General features: G+C 38.0%; 1 protein-coding gene across 1 annotated transcript in view; it reads left to right on the top strand.

The window, feature by feature from the left end:
* The window catches only part of LOC141299496 (5-hydroxytryptamine receptor 7), a 15,361-nt gene extending 1,336 nt beyond the window's left edge, over positions 1-14,025 (top strand). Inside the window, exon 2 of the mRNA XM_073829851.1 lies at positions 11,526-14,025. Within this exon, the coding sequence (XP_073685952.1) occupies positions 11,526-12,276 (751 nt within the window). The 3' untranslated portion in view covers positions 12,277-14,025. The remainder of the gene's footprint in view (positions 1-11,525) is intronic.
* Positions 14,026-17,814: the final 3,789 nt, after the last annotated feature.

Consider the following 17,814-nt stretch of genomic DNA (forward strand, 5'->3'; position numbering starts at 1 on the left):
CAAACCTTATAAAACATCAACAAAAACTATTAACTAAAATTTCTAAATGTCTCCTTTGTAACTGCAAGTACATGAGCTTCTAACCTGTTAGGCATTGCATATGTATATTCATATTTTTATTTATCATAAAACAAAACAACTCTAGAGTAACCGTAAATAAATAAACTAAGTATTAAAAATGCTTCCATGTCATTTGAGGCTGGAAGAAATAGACTTTGAAGCTGCGTCCTGGTGTGTATGCAATTTTGATGGTGCTCTTTGATAAAGTTCTGAGCTGGAACCCCAGGAGGTGAGTACTGCATGCTGAAACACCCCGCTTGGCCGAGGTAATTCGATTAAACAGTTACGTGCTTTCACAAGTCTCAGTGATGAGCGCTGGCCCCACAACATGTTTCCCCCGCCTTAAACCAAAGAATGTTTCTGGCATTCATTGGACAGCATGAAGTGTAAATTTAGATGCACTTATGTAGAAAAAAAAAAACATGGCCTGATGGTGTCTCTAATTCAGAAAGGTCACACATACATATGATAACCGTTTTTTTTTTATCAGACACTCTAAACAGTATTATACTGTATGTGCATTTTCTTCTCCTGGTCGTGGGCTGAGACTTCTGCCTATTTGTAAAACAATCCTTTCATATAAACTTTGTTTCATGAGTGTCTAAGATTGCAAAGCTACAGTACAGTTTTAGACTTTGACTCACAGCCTTAAAGATAAAGACTATTTTAACTAACCTTTAAAGTTATACAACGAATAGTACATTTTGGAAGCGCTGAAGATAAATAATTTATGGATTGTAGTTGGCTGTAAAAAATATTCTCTTTTAAAGAGATTTGCAGCTTTCTGAGAAGTTTTCTCTACAACTTTGAAGTCATAATTTAAGGCAACTTTAGGTTTTCATTTAGAAGACAATGACAAAATACCAACCAACCAAGGTCTCAATGTAGGTGCTGGAGATTTTTTATTTTTCATTAAGGCTTTTCTTGTCAATAAAAGAGCTAGTTTTATTGTTCGGCAACAACCTTCAATCAGTCATTATGAACTGCAGAATTCTGCGGCAGTAGTATGGAAGTATACAATATATATATATGATTATATAAACATCTCACTGCACTGAAAAAAAATGTAGGTGTATGGTTTACTTATTTTCACTCAAAAATTGTAAGTGAATTTCACAAATAATAAAGAAACCGCAAGTGTTTTATTTAGAACTTTTGTATTCTGTCCATCCATTCATAAACGTGAAAGGGAAAAATACAACACGTCCCAGATGAGAGGTAAATGAGTGTAATTTATTATTATGAACAGATAACACCTCTTAATATAACAGAAAAAGGGTTTGAAATTCAGTAGATGATACTGAACGTACAATTCTCTAATGATGTTCCAGCAGAACATGTTTCCACCTTTGTTTTCGACTACTGCAATTCTCTTCAATTAATTAGCTTTGATATAGTTGATAGTTCAAGAGTGCCGTTCATTACACATAATTGAACGCAGAGGTGCAAATATAATAATATGGATGTAATCGACACCTTAAAACCCATAACAATCCTTTCATATTAAGACCTTCAACTTTGCTTTGTTCTGCTTTTTCGCTTTTATCTGACCGCCATGCTACAGAAACTCTCGTTTAGTGGCAAAACAGCCAAAGTTGCCAACAAAGGAGCTGCTTTCTAAGGAAATATTCCAGTTGTCATGGAATCTCATTTGGATTGCTACAAATGGCATACAAATATACTCAGAAGACTTGATTTGCAATTAAAAAACCAGTATTGCTCATGTCAACCTAAACTAAACTATTCAATTCATTAAAATTAAGCTGAAAACACAAACAAACAAACAAACAAAAACAGAAAAACTAATGCAAATGCAAAAGTACATAAAATTACTAAAACATAAATTAAACTGAAATGTTAAAAAAATGGTAAATTAAAGCTAATTTGAAACATTAAGAAATAATACAACAGTTTATAAATAATACTAAAAATAATACTGAAATATTGGAAAAATCCACTGAGATTAAATATATTTTTTAGTACTAAATGAAATAGATTTATAATCAGCACTTTGGCTATACGTTCACACTGCAAGACTTAGCGCACATTTTTTTGTATAGCTGTTCATATTGTTGTTTTAAATGTGGCCAATATCAGATTTCCAGTGTAAACAGATCAAGGTTCTGAACTGACCCGCTTGCGCAAAAGAACAATACAAACATGGTTGCCAGATTTTCACAATAAATCCACCCAATTGCATTCCAAAGCCCGTATTCACAAAACATTTTATCTTACCACTAAGAGTTCTCCAAAATAGCAGTAAAAGTTTTTAGCTAAGAGTTTTCTCTAAAAACCTATTCCCAAAGCTGCTGAGACAAACTTTTACTAAGGAATAGAGAGAAGTCTTAAGCTAAGAGTAAGGGCTGGGTTGTCCTCATTGCTATGGATGATGTCAGCATGCTTACTAACTATGCACACAGTGATTGGCTGATAAGGGAAGGGTCTCTGTCACAGATTTGTTCATAGAAATATTGTAGAGTATGCTATTAAGTTTCCATATTCAAATAAAGTTTAAAAAAAATGTTGCCATCAAGATTTTAAAACGCAGGCTAAGTGTCACAAATTAAACAAGTTTATGTTCAGCTGATTATTAGCATATTACTTGTGTGCTTCTCATAAACAATTAGCTGACATGCATATAAACAGCCTTTTTTATTAACAGAATAGAATAATCATGGCTGATAAGATATGCAAACGTAAAAGAAAACCAAAATGGATGCAATAACAGCTGTTACTTATTGCCCAACTTGTTAATGAAAACAAGGATATAATCAAGGGAAAATTATAGTTGGAACAACCTCCAAAACCAAAGAAATTTGCGTGGGAAAAAAACATGTGTGCAAATAAATCCAGAGTGTTTCTAAAAAGTTTAAGTTCCAAGGCAGATTGCCAGCAACAGCCATTTTAAGAGTTGGGATTTGGTTTTAGTGACTTAGGAGTCCTCTTCACTGCTCCTAATGTTTCACAGATTTAGGAGCTAGCTTTAGTGCTAAAACGCTTTGTGAAATACTCTTAAGAGCAAAAATTTAGGACTCCTAAATTTAGGACTGACACTATTTTTAAGATTTTCTCCTAAATCGGCAAGTTATGAGCTACTTTTAGCCTTAAAATATTTTGTGAATACGGGCCCAGGAGGTAAATATCATGTTAGTGGATTTGCTTCAACCCTCTGCAACAGTGGAAAAGTAGCCCAATTCTTTGAGAAAACTGTGGACTTGGCAACACTTGCACAGCGCACTGTCATACGAAAGTAAACACGGAGGACAAAGCGTAAGCGATTATCCGTTTATATGGTTTATTTATGTGATGTGCTGCAGAAGCCAGCAAAATTATGCGCAGGTAATATGAAAAATAAAGACAAGGATGTGACAGAAAAGAGCAGTTTTAAAACTCTAATTTTGCTTGTGTATAGAATTGTCACTGTAATAATTGAGTTCTGACACATTACACTTCCACTGACTACCTTTCGCATAAAAGTCACATGAATTCCGATTCGACTGTTCAGACTGTGGTCGCATTAGAAAACATCTGACCTGTATCGGATTAGTATACCACGTTCATTGACATTGCAGGCAAATATGGCCCAAATCCGAATTTTTTTGCTCACATGTGACTCAGATCTGTTTTTGTCCTGACAGTGTGAAAAGAACAATACGTACAATACACTAAAGAACAATACGAACAGGGCTGCCTGGTTTTTACAAAATACACCCAATTGCTTCTTAAAACTAGTCCAAAACTAGCCCAATCATGTACCGGGGGAAAAATAGAGCGTTAGTGGGGTTGTTTCAACCCAAGGAGTTGAAAAACAACTGTGGTAACAGTGAAAATATAGCCCAGTTCCTAGGAAAACTGTGTACTTGGCAACACTTGCGCAGCGCACCATTGTACGGAAAAAAAGTTTTGAAACTTTATGATATGGACCCTCATGTTTTGCCTGTGTTGTCACTGTAATATATGAGTTCTGACACATCGCACTTCCACTGACCACCTAGCAACTGTCTTGATAACTCTGATTATGTAAAATCTTTGAAGTGACTCCCATGAGCGCAGAATTGTGAAGAATGTTGATCTAGAGTGATGTAAAAATCACATAAATTCTGATAAATTCAGACTGCGGTCGCATTGCAAAACATCTGACCTGTATTCTAATTACTACCACATGTTCACACTACAGGCAAATGTGGAATTTTTTGCTCACATGTGACTCAGATCTGTTTTAGTCATGACAGTGTAAACAGCACAAATCACATGGAATCTGATCTTTTCAATTCCGATTTGTGCTACTTCCACATGTGGTACTAAATCCGATACAGGTCGGATGAGACGTTAAACCGAGGTCCTGACTCTCTGTGGTCACAAAAAATCCCATGGCACTTCTCGTAAAGAGTAGGGGTGTAACCCCGGTGTCCTGGCCAAATTCCCTCTACTGGCCCTAGTCAATCATGGCCTCCTAATAATCCCCTTTCATTGAATTGGCTATTTCACTCTCTTCTCTCCACCTGTAGCTGGTGTGTGGTGAGCGCACTGGCGCCGTTGTACTGTGGCTGCCGACACATCATCCAAGTGGATGCTGCACACTAGTGGTGGTTGAGGAGAGATCCCCCATATGATTGTAAAGCGCTTTGGGTGTATGGCAATACACAATTAAAGCGCTATATAAATGCATCATTCATTCATTCATTCATTCATTCAGATGTATCATAGGCTACGTTCACACTGCAAGCCTCAGTGCTCAATTCCAATTTTTGCTCAGATCAGAATTTTTTGTATAGCTGTTCACATTGTTGTTTTAAATGTGGCCAATTTCAGATTTACAGTGTGAACAGAACAGACCCGTATGCGCAAAAGAACAATACAAACAGGGTTGCCAGGTTTTCACAACAAAATTTGCCCAATTGCTTCTCAAAACTAGTACAAAACTAGCGCAATTGCATTCCGGGGGGGGGGGGGGAAGGGGGATATAGCGTTAGTGGGGTCACTTCGACTCAAGGAATTGAAAAACAACCCGAGGCAAGAGTGAAGAAGTAGCCTAATTCCACTGGAAAATTGTGGACTTGGCAACACTTGCGCAGGGACGTAAATACAGAGGACATAAAGTAAGGGATTATGTGTTTGTGCTAAATTATGCACAAACAATATTAAAAATAAAGATAGGATGTGGGTTGAAGTAACCCCACTAACACGATATTTACCCCTGGAATACGATTGGGCTAGTTTTAGACTAGTTTTGAGAAGCAATTAGGTGGATTTTTTTGTAAAAACATTTTTTTTGCGCATATGATTCAGTTCAGAACTATGATATGTTCGCACTGGAAATCTGATGCTGGCAACATTTAGAACAACATTGGCTAGGTTCACACTGTGGCCTTAGTGCTCAATTCTGTTTTTTTCTCAGATCCGTTTTTTTGTTGTTGAGGCCAATATCAGATTTACAGTGTGAACAGATCATGGTTCTAAACTGACCCCCATGTGCAAAAGAACAATACGAAGAGGGTTGCCAGGTTTTCACAACAAAATTGTCCCAATTGCTTCTCAAAACTAGCCCAATTGCGTTCCGGGGGGAAATCGCTTCAACCCAGGAGTTGAAAAAACAACCTGCAGCAACAGTGAAAATGTAGCCCAATTCTGCGGGAAAACTGTAGACTTGGCAATGCCTGTGCAGCGCGCTGTCATATGGAAGTAAACAAAGAGAATGTAAAGTAGCCGATTATGGGTTTATTTATAGTGTGATGTGCTGCAGAAACCAGCGAAATTATGCAATATGAAAAGAAAAGAAATAGTAGAACAATACGAACATGGTTGCCAGGTTTTTACAAAAAAAATCTCCCAATTTCTTCTCAAAACTAGCCTAGTTGAAAAAGAACCCGTGGCAACAGTGAAAAAGTAACCCAATTCCGCAGGAAAACTGTGGACTTGGCAACACTTGCACAATTGCGGAAGCAAACACGGAGGACATAAAGCAAGCGATTATGAATTTTTTTATAGTGTGATCTGCTGCAGAAGCCAGTGAAATGAGGCAAAATGAAAAACAAAGACACTGATGTGACAAAAGAGTTTTGAAACTTTATGATACAAACCCTCATGTTTTGCTTGTATATAGAGTTGTTACTGTAATATTTATGAGACACATCACACTAGCATTGTGTGTTGAAAAGATCTGATTCCATGTGATTTGTGCTGTTCACACTGTCATGCCAAAAACAGATCTGAGTCACGTGAGCAAAAACAATCGGATTTGAGGCACATTTGCGGTACAATCCGATACAGGTCAAATGTTTTGCAATGCGACCGCAGTCTGAACAGTCAATTCATGTGACTTTTACGTCACTCTAGATCAGGGTTCCTCAAATCTTACCCTGGAGGGCCAATGCGCTGCAGAGTTTAGCTCCAACCCTGATCAAACTCACCTACCTGTGATTCTCTAATGATCCTGAAGAACTTGATTAGCATGCTCAGGTGTGTTTGATTAGGGTTAGAGCTAAACTCTGCAGGAAAATGGATCTCGTGGGCCAGATTTGAGGATCCCTGCTCTAGATCAACATTTGTCACGATTCTGTGCTCATGGAAGTCACAAGATTTTACATACAAAAAGATGACAAATCTATATACAAGCAAAACATGAGGGTTTGTATCAAAGTTTAAAAACACTGTTCTTTTCTGTCACATCATTGTCTTTATTTTAACAGCCCAAACCACATGGAATTTGATCTTTTCACTTCAGACTTGTGCTACTTTCATATGTAGTACTAAATCCGATCCAGGATCAGATCTGCAAACCTTAGTGCTAACTTCCAAATAAATGTGGCCAATATCAGATTTCTGAACTGACCCAGATGAGCAAAAGAACAATACGAACAGGGTTGCCAGGTTTTACAAAAAAAATCTCCCAATTTCTTGTGCTGTTCACACTGACCCAAAAAACAAAAATCGGATTTGAGCCACATTTGTCTGCAGTGTGAACGTATATTTGGTACTAAATCTGATACAGGTTGTAATTCATACGACTTTTACGTCACTCGAAATCAACATTCGTCTCAACTCTGCACTCATGGGAGTCACTTCAAAGATTTTACTCTGATGATACTCTGTTCATATTGTTTTTTTTTTCCTGTTCACACTGGAAATCTGATATTAGCCACATTTAAAACAACAATGTGAACAACTATACTATAACTTTATAACTATAGCGCACAAATCGGAATTGAAAAGATTAGATTCCATGTGGTTTGTGCTGTTCACACTGTCATGAGAAAAACAAATCTAAATTCCAGATTTGTTCCACATATGCCTGCAGTGTGAACGTTGCCTTTGTCTACATTCTGGAATTGCCTTCTCTTTGACAGACACCTTTGATTCTGCTCAGAATTTGGCCTGCTTTTAAAACTTGTCTTAAAAGCCAGCACAATTAGGTTTTGGAGCAGTCTTTGAGTCAGACTGCACTTATGATGCCTTAAAATACTACCTACGTAGGCGTCTCATTGGGTTTTGCAACTGAAATACTGCACTCACTCACTGGCAAAACTTCTTGCTGATCACACTTAGACTAAAACACATCCATTCATCAGTCCGACTGAATGAAAGCTTGTTAAACTTCCATTTAGTAATAACTGCATTTGATTTATATATCGTTTCTATAGACTGAATAATGGCACGCAAAACATGCTTTCACTCAAACATTTTATAACTACCAGTGTCTGTCCTTGTGGTCCCTTAATCCTTTTGCTTTCCATTGCTTATGGTTCTCGAATCATGTCTGACTCATTAAGAGTCTCGGTGACTTCCGCTGATTGATCTTCCACAGTCAGCAGCTGTCTAATCTTGAGAAGTGCCCCAGACTACATTGTTTATCTCCGATACCACTTATGAACCTGAAGTACTGTTTTAATTCAGTTATTATTTCCTATTTTCTGAGAAGCTTGTGCAAGTGTTCTGTATTTCATCTGGGATGACTAGGGGGAAAAAAAGCAAACAGAAGTGTAGACAGTACTCAACATCAAAAGATGTCCACCCAGCTGATCTCACAGTGTATTATGCCAAGAGGCTTTCAGACATCAGGAAATCATGAGTGGTACCTTGCTAACTTCACTAATGCTACTGGACATATGTAGGGTTATTTGCACAAACCTCTTTGAAAAGTACTGTAAGTAATAATATCTTTTCTAATAAATAAATCAATTGGGTGTATCTAAAACTCATATTTTAATTGTCAAATAAATAAGGTAAAGAGAGCATTTTAGAAACTAATGTGAAATGCATTCATGGTCCAGAGCTTTATTTGGAGTTTCTGTGTGTGTGTATGTGAAAGGTTTTAACTACCTTAAGTGTCCGATCCAATAAGTGTGTCTCTAAGCCTTTCCTTGATCAGAGGGATTCTCAAGCGTGAAATGAAAGCTTTTATTTTTAGAGGTGGGCAGGGGAATAGAGACTTTCTGCTTTAGTAGGTAAAGAGAAGCCAATGTACCGTATGCTACATTCAAAAGTTAGATCCATAGAACCTTTAGTCACACTCAAGTCTTTTGAAATGCTCATTGCACTGATTTTGATGAATGCAGTGAGGCTCGATGTGTTAGATCATAATAACCAGCAAGCCGCATCTCCAATGACAGAGTGTAAACTCTAGAGGTGCATTTCAGTCTCAACAATAATGATGCGGATAATGAGATTAGATCATTTGTAACAGAGGCTATATTCCTTTTTGCTAATCCAAACATTACATATTTATAATGGGGAATATTATTAGAGTTCTTTTTGAAGCCATCCTGAGTGAATACGCTAATGTGGTCTGAAACTTTTAGACAAAGCCATCACATTGAACTTCCCAATGCAAGTGTAATTTGCACAATTTAATATGCAAATGAGGTATTACTTAATGAAATATGCGCTAATTTGCACACATTTCTAGTACAAAAATCTAAACACTGGATGAAGTCAGTTTCTAAATTCTTACTTTTTTTGACATATTAGAGTCAAATGTTTTTACATCTCATTTTGTCACTCCATAATTTAGAAAATACTTAGAACAGGCAGAAATATATATATATTTTTTTTATATATATTTTTTTCAGAAATATATATATATATATATATATTTTTTTTACAGTTTTTTAGGGAATAAAATTCAAGCAAATTATATATAAACAAATCCCTCTGTAAAAACCTTCAAGTATAGACAGGAATAAAAATGTTAAGCTTGGTCTGTGTAAGTGCTACTTAAGTGGAGATTTATGGCTCAGTGTAGAAAAAACTCATTTTAAGAAAACAGCCTATAAAAAATATGTATTGTAATTAAAATCTATTGCCACAAACAGATAAAGCGCTATAAAAGAAACACTTAATGGTGTCTTTTGTATGTTTTCTTTCCACTCGTCTGAAAATCACTTTTGCCTGCAGTGTCTCCCCTTAAGTCCAATTCCGTGCTGGCTGAGCTACTAAACAAGCTTGGTACATCCGGAAAGCGAGCTGTAATCACAACTTTGTACGGAAACGATTACAAGTGCTCGCTATTTTACTGCCCCTAGTGTTCATTTATGTTGGAAACTGCAGTGTTCAGTTGTTTCAGTGTTCAAATGTTCAGTTATTTTTGGTATATGAAAATAGTTATTAAACCTGTTATACAGTACATTTACATTACATTTACATTTATTCATTTAGCCGACGCTTTTATCCAAAGCGACTTACATTGGGAATACAACAAGTGATTCATCCTAAGGAGGCAGATCAACATAGGAAGTGCTCAGAAATACCATATATCAGGCCTTGTACAGTATTATGACACCACTTTTTTGCTAATAAATTAAAATCGCAACATGAAAATTGATACCGACATATCCGTATGCATATTGCATATTGTTATTTTTTATTTAAAGAAACCAAACCAATGTATCGCTTACATTTGTTACAACGAGAAAATCAATATAAGTTTTACAAGAAGAGTGTTTTCAGCTTGTTTTTTCATTTGTATATAAAATTATGGCATGCAGTTGCTTCAAACAATGGTATACATCTATTTAAAACATCAATCAATGTAAATTGTGATAATCATAATTTATCATTGCAATTACAATTTCATGGGAATAATCGACAATTATGATTTTTCTCATAATCGTGCATCAAATGGATATGTTTTTTACATTTATTTATGCTTTAATTCGAACAAAAACTGCGTATCTGTGTGACGCAGATGACAGAACAGCGTACGCTGTTTGCATCCAGTGGATACTGTCCAAAATGGCAGTTCGGTGACACGGAGGAGACTTATTGTTGAATAAAGTCGTTATTTTTGTTTTCTTGCGTACAAAAATTATTCTCATAACTTTGTAAAATTATGGTTGAACCACTGATGGCAGATGAACTTTTTATCCAAACTATCTTAAATTGTGTTCTGAAGACGAACAACATTTTTTTCGGATTTGGACCCGATATGGAGTAAGTGAATAATGACCAAATTTTAATTTTGGGGTGCAGTAACCTTTTCATTAATGTGTGTCCACCAAAGTGTTTTTAGCCAGCTGAAAAAATGCCAGGCACTCTTCTGAAAATGGCCAGCTGGTGGCACTTTTGCATTTTGAAGACGCTTTGGCTGCTATGATTTGGAATATCCACGGCTGTAATGTATTACTAGTATTTTATTTTGAAGAATATTACTGAATATAAAAATGCAATATTAAAACCAGCAATATTAACTTCTCCATTGTTGTTCGGTCAATGTACAAGCAGGATGGAAATGGTTGGTCGTTGTAGTATTTGTCCCGCCCCTCCTCAATTGATTGGACAGCTGGGTAAAAAGTGACAGTGACAAGTGCTGCGTTTTACTTAAAGTTGAAGTTACAAAATAAACTCCTAAAAAACAGGGCAAATGAATTTGTGAAATATTATTATCGTACCAACTAACATTTTGAAAATGTGAATTTGAATTCAAAAGTCCACATGCAAACGGTTTACACAAAAATTTGTTTTGCTCATGTTTCACAAATGAGGCCAGTAGACAGATGCAGGTCCAGTTTGACCAATTTATCTATGGTTCTATTAAGAACTGGTAACATCCATGGAACCTTTCCATTCCAAAAGGTTCTTTAGATTTTTGCAAGAACGTTTTTAAGAGCTATTGACGGAATGGTTCTTCTATGGCATTACTGTGAAAACTCCCTTTTGGAACCTGTTGTCCAAAAATCTTTTTGGGCAGCAAAACATCTACTTTTGTGGACCGAGATTAGTTGGATAATCTGAAATGCCGGAGATTTAGCAGTGAATGCAAAGTCTTCATCACTCTGGTTGTTGGTGAAATTCAGGTCAGTAGGGATTTCTCGGGTCTGCTGCTTCAGAGGTATTTTGAGCCATATCTGGCGTATTACGGGGTGCAGATGCAAGACCTTTGAGTTCAGTCGTTTTGAGGAATGAAGTTTTTTCCTAAAACACGTCATTTGAAGTTACCTCATTAACCGCGTTATCCTCTGTTTCCGCAGATACCTTGGAATAACTCGGCCTTTGACCTATCCAGCAAGACAGAACGGACAGCTGATGGCCAAGATGATAGTCGGCGTCTGGTTAGTCTCGGCATCCATCACTCTGCCACCGTTCTGTGGCTGGGCTCAGAACGTCAACACTGCTGGAGTGTGCCTAATCAGCCAGGATGTGGGCTACACCCTCTACTCCACAGCTGTGGCCTTCTACATCCCAATGGTGGTCATGCTTTTCATGTATTACAAGATTTTCAAAGCTGCTCGCAAAAGTGGCGCCAAACACCACTTCACTGCACTTCCCCCAATTCAGATGGCCTGTCCCGATCCAGCGCTGGCCACCGTAGAGGGGCTCTGCATGCATGGGTTGAAGAACAGTGCAGCTCCCGAAGAGTTTTCTACCCTCTCCTGCCTGTTGAATCGTGAACGGCGGAGCGCATCGATTTTCAGGCGTGAGCAGAAGGCAGCCACCACCCTCGGGGTGATCATGGGAGTTTTTTCATTCTGCTGGTTGCCATTTTTTCTCTTCACCACAGCGCGGCCGTTTATCTGCGGGCTGCTCTGCAATTGCGCCCCTGTCTGGCTAGAGCGGGTACTCCTGTGGCTGGGCTACACCAACTCACTCATGAACCCTTTCATCTACGCCTTCTTTAACCGAGACCTACGTGCAACCTATAAAGACCTACTACGCTGCCGATATCGAAACATTAATCGCCGACTCTCGGCTATGGGAGTACACGAGGCTCTAAAACTCTGAGTGCCCACAATCTGTTTATACAATGGAATGGTGAATATAAAATATATCTTCTTGACTCTTCTACAAGTTAAGCAACAACATTCAGAGATTGTAAAGTTTCCAACTTAGGCTCCAAAAACGTTTCTGTACTTACAAAAAAGAAGAGGCTTACCTGATCTCATGACGAAAAGTACCCGTGGGAACTTTTTTTGCAAGACGCGAAATAACAATAAGTACATATCACTGCAGTTTCCAACAGAAATGAACACTAGAGGCAGTAAAACAGCAAGCACACAGTTATGATTACAGCTCCATATGTTTTGATTCCGGACATATCAAGCTTGCTCTGTAGCTTATCTGGCACAGAACTGGACTTTTGATGCGGAATCATTGGGTACGAATCCTGTGAAAAACATGACTCACGATGAAAGAGCTGAAAGATGAGAGATTAAAAAACAAGCTAAAGCGGCATGCTTGCGATTGCGTTTTTACGTCAGATTTGCTTTTGCTCATACTATCAGGTAGGTTTCAACATTTCAAGTCAGAACTGCGGTGACATACAAAACCAACGTCACATAAAACGTACCATATTTACGTTAATCTCTTTTGGGGGAAAGAACTGAACTCTTTTAGCGCCACTCAGTGAACATTTCACATCAAATATGACATGAAACGTACATGGCAGTACGTATTTCGTGACAAAAAAAGTTCCCACAGATATGTTTTCGTCATGAGATCAGGTTGGAAAAGGCAGTAAAATGTCCATAAACTTTATGTCTTTTCACACAAGTTATAGGGCAGATCATCAAATAATAATCGACTTCTTTCCACATGGTTTTCATACATTTCCGCCTCACAGAAGCAGCTCTATGTGTATATGGCTGTTTTGGTAAACTTGCTTGGAAGCTCACCTTGTACATTGAATTGTGCACTTGCAGGGACATTTTTTCCAATGAGAATGGGTTGAAAGTTTCATGAACCCACATTCAGAGTCTTTTTCTATTTATATAATGTACTTTTCACTGTTCACTCTATACATTTCCAGCTTTTATGCTACATACTGTAGCAAGTTTGTCCAATCAACCTTCTGTGATGCTATCAGCAACGGTTTTCATGCAGAGGTGAAAGCATAATGCTTGCATTGAGTCATGCACTGAAGCCCTTATGCGAGACATAGGCAGAATAAAAGGGCCTTAATGCACAGCTAGATAATCGGTTGTGTTTTTGTATAGGCTTGTGTATAGGCTTGAATTTTAAATGAGAGGATAAAATCTTGATATGAGTGGCAAAAGATAATATGTATTATAATATATAGAATATGAATATCTTAAAAAGAAATATAACAAAATTCTCTGGGATTGCTATGTCAGAATTTGATGCGTTGCTTCAGGTACTGTGTAAATCTGCATGAAATTATTGCTTTATTAACCCCTCAAAAGTGTCATGGAAATTAAATGTGTAGATATTAGGCCTGTTTCGCACTGCCTTATTGTTTGTTTTAGAACTACACTTTTACAGTGTACAAATACTTATGTTTTTGTCTGTGTTTTAGTATGTTTGCTGTAATGTAACCTTAACTGCGTAAGACACTGATTGACAAAGGGTTTCAAGAATTTTGTAGAAAGTATATACATACATTGTGACAAGATGTACTGAATATTCAGTTTAAAATGTGAACCTCATAGTCAACATATTGTCAGCAAGCTTGTATCAGTATTCTGCTTGTACATGCTTTGCACTCAGTGTTTGTTTTGGAAGATGGTGTGCAAACCTAGCTGTCTCAATATTCATGTTTTCTTAATAAACATTACCCCAATAAATATTCGATTGCACATGTATTTCATTAGCATACTCTTAGAAGCCCAAGTGTCTTGTTTACCATACGGCATAGGTCTTGAATATGATTAGAACTAATGTGTTTACTTCACCTCTCAAGTCAGCATTTTAAATCTGACTGAAGGTAAAAACGTCTGAAATGCAAATGATTTTATATAAAGTAATAAAAATAAAAATAGCAAATTCATATAAAATTCTAATTAAATTAAACATTAAATTGCAATAAGTGTTTTGAACTTGAATGATTAGGAACTCATTTACATGCTAATTCTTGTTTTTCTCATATTTAATACTCTGGTGTAGGTTACTTAATGTTGGTTTTTAGTGGTTCACTCCAGAATGCATAAGATTTTTTATGACAATGGCTTGTTTTTTTGTACTAATAGAGCATTTCTCCTGTGCTAACGCACTAGAAACACTGCTAAGCAACACTGTAAAATTGAAACATGTTTTGCACAGGCAAAAATAAATAAATAAAAGGTGCAGTGTGCTGTTAGCTCCTTTCTCTTGCTTTAGCAAAAGAAATCCTGCTTTACCTTGATAGCAAATGTGAGTTTGCTGTTTGTATGTTACACAACAACAAAAGTGTGCCTACAGCAAAATAATATAAAGAAATGTCTTTCTGTTGAGTTATCACCAATACAATGCACCCATTGAAGTCCAGTTTATGAAACAGGTGACTCATATGAGCCAGATATTTTCAGTGAATCAAACCATACACAGTCAGTGACATGTAGCCTTATTCACGAAAACAAATGACTCTTATGTACAAGTTCTATTTAGTGAATAAAGAATATATGACGCAGCCAGACTAACCTGCATTTTAGAAACAAATGACTCTTATGATCTGTTTTTATTTAATTGAATCACTAATATTCTACACAATAGGTGCTGTCTGATTCCTGAAACAAATGACTCTTATGAACCAGTTCTATTTAGTGAATTAAAAACATATGACATGACTAGACTAACCTGCATTTCATAAATAAATGACTCTTATAATCCCGTTCTTTATAGTGAATCAACAACATTCAACCCAATAGGTGCAGTCTGATTCCCGAAAACAAATGACTCTTGTGAACTAGTTCTATTTAGTAAATTATGAACATACAAGGTGACTAGACTTACACACATTTCCTTAGTTATTCAAAAAGCAGCTACAGAAAACGAGCAAAGAACATTTACATTACCAAAGAACATCATCACTGACTAGCCTAGCCTAGTCTAGCGCGAGTTTATGCACTTTAAAAAAGTTGCAATCAGTGAATACTCCTCTCTTACCCCTTATTTACACTGCACACGTCCCTGTTGAAAAAAAAAAAAACAGCACATGCTGGTTAGGTAGGATTTAAAGTAGGGATGCACGATATGTATCGGTCGATAACTTGCGCGTTTTGTCAGTAAAGCCGGTTCTGTAATCAGCGGTAAATGCCATCAGGTGCGTGATTTCACGTTGAGCCGTATATACTACACACAGCCGTTGTTTACAGACGAGCTGCGCACATTCACACTGATAATGAACATTGCTATGCGCAGCTCGTCGGTAAACAACGGCTGTGTGAAGTATATACGGCTCAACGTGAAATCACGCACCTGATGGCATTTACTGCTGATTACAGAACCGGCTTTACTGACAAAACGCGCAAGCTTTATCGACCGATTGGTATCGGTGCATCCCTAATTTAAAGCATTGATACAGGTTTAAGCTGGTCCTTGCTGGTGATGAGCTGGTTTAAGCTGATCATGTGCTGGTCATAAACTGGTCCTGACCAGCTTAGAACCAGCACATGACCAGCTAAGGACCGGCTTAAACCATTTTATGACCAACCAAGGACCAGCTCAAACCAGTTAAGGACCAGGTTAAACTATCTAAGGACCAGATTAAACCAGCTAAGGACCAGGTTAAACTAGCTAAGGACCAGCTCAAACCAGCTAAGGACCAGGTTAAACTATCTAAGGACCAGCTCAAACCAGCTAAGGACCAGGTTAAACTAGCTAAGGACCAGCTCAAACCAGCTAAGGACCAGGTTAAACTATCTAAGGACCAGCTCAAACCAGCTAAGGACCAGGTTAAACTAGCTAAGGACCAGCTCAAACCAGCTAAGGACCAGGTTAAACTAGCTAAGAACCAGCTCAAACCAGCTAAGGACCAGGTTAAACTAGCTAAGGACCAGCTCAAACCAGCTAAGGGACCAGGTTAAACTATCTAAGGACCAGCTCAAACCAGCTAAGGACCAGGTTAAACTAGCTAAGGACCAGCTCAAACCAGCTAAGGACCAGGTTAAACTAGCTAAGAACCAGCTCAAACCAGCTAAGGACCAGGTTAAACTAGCTAAGGACCAGCTCAAACCAGCTAAGGACCAGGTTAAACTATCTAAGGACCAGCTCAAACCAGCTAAGGACCAGGTTAAACTATCTAAGGACCAGCTCAAACCAGCTAAGGACCAGGTTAAACTATCTAAGGACCAGCTCAAACCAGCTAAGGACCAGGTTAAACTAGCTAAGGACCAGCTCAAACCAGCTAAGGACCAGGTTAAACTATCTAAGGACCAGCTTAAACCAGCTAAGGACCAGGTTAAACTAGCTAAGGACCAGGTTATAGCTAAGGACCAGCTCAAACCAGCTAAGGACCAGGTTAAACTAGCTAAGGACCAGCTCAAACCAGCTAAGGACCAGGTTAAACTAGCTAAGGACCAGGTTAAACTAGCTAAGGACCAGATTAAAAACAGCTAAGGACCAGGTTAAACTAGCTAAGGACCAGCTCAAACCAGCTAAGGACCAGGTTAAACTAGCTAAGGACCAGGTTAAACTAGCTAAGGACCAGATTAAAAACAGCTAAGGACCAGGTTAAACTAGCTAAGGACCAGCTCAAACCAGCTAAGGACCAGGTTAAACTATCTAAGGACAAGCTCAAACCAGCTAAGGACCAGGTTAAACTAGCTAAGGACCAGCTCAAACCAGCTAAGGACCAGCTCAAACCAGCTAAGGACCAGGTTAAACTAGCTAAGGACCAGCTCAAACCAGCTAAGGACCAGGTTAAACTATCTAAGGACCAGCTCAAACCAGCTAAGGACCAGGTTAAACTATCTAAGGATCAGCTCAAACCAGCTAAGGACCAGGTTAAACTATCTAAGGACCAGCTCAAACCAGCTAAGGACCAGGTTAAACTATCTAAGGACCAGCTCAAACCAGCTAAGGACCAGGTTAAACTAGCTAAGGACCAGCTCAAACCAGCTAAGGACCAGGTTAAACTATCTAAGGACCATCTTAAACCAGCTAAGGACCAGGTTAAACTAGCTAAGGACCAGGTTATAGCTAAGGACCAGCTCAAACCAGCTAAGGACCAGGTTAAACTAGCTAAGGACCAGCTCAAACCAGCTAAGGACCAGGTTAAACTAGCTAAGGACCAGCTCAAACCAGCTAAGGACCAGGTTAAACTAGCTAAGGACCAGGTTAAACTAGCTAAGGACCAGATTAAAAACAGCTAAGGACCAGGTTAAACTAGCTAAGGACTAGATTAAACCAGCTAAGGACCAGGTTAAACTATCTAAGGACCAGCTCAAACTAGCTAAGGACCAGGTTAAACTAGCTAAGGACTAGATTAAACCAGCTAAGGACCAGGTTAAACCAGCTAAGGACCAGGTTAAACTAGCTAAGGACCAGCTCAAACCAGCTAAGGACCAGGTTAAACTAGCTAAGGACCAGCTCAAACCAGCTAAGGAC

The sequence above is a fragment of the Garra rufa genome, chromosome 23, assembly GCF_049309525.1.
Source record: "Garra rufa chromosome 23, GarRuf1.0, whole genome shotgun sequence".
In the NCBI taxonomy this organism is placed as follows: domain Eukaryota; kingdom Metazoa; phylum Chordata; class Actinopteri; order Cypriniformes; family Cyprinidae; genus Garra; species Garra rufa.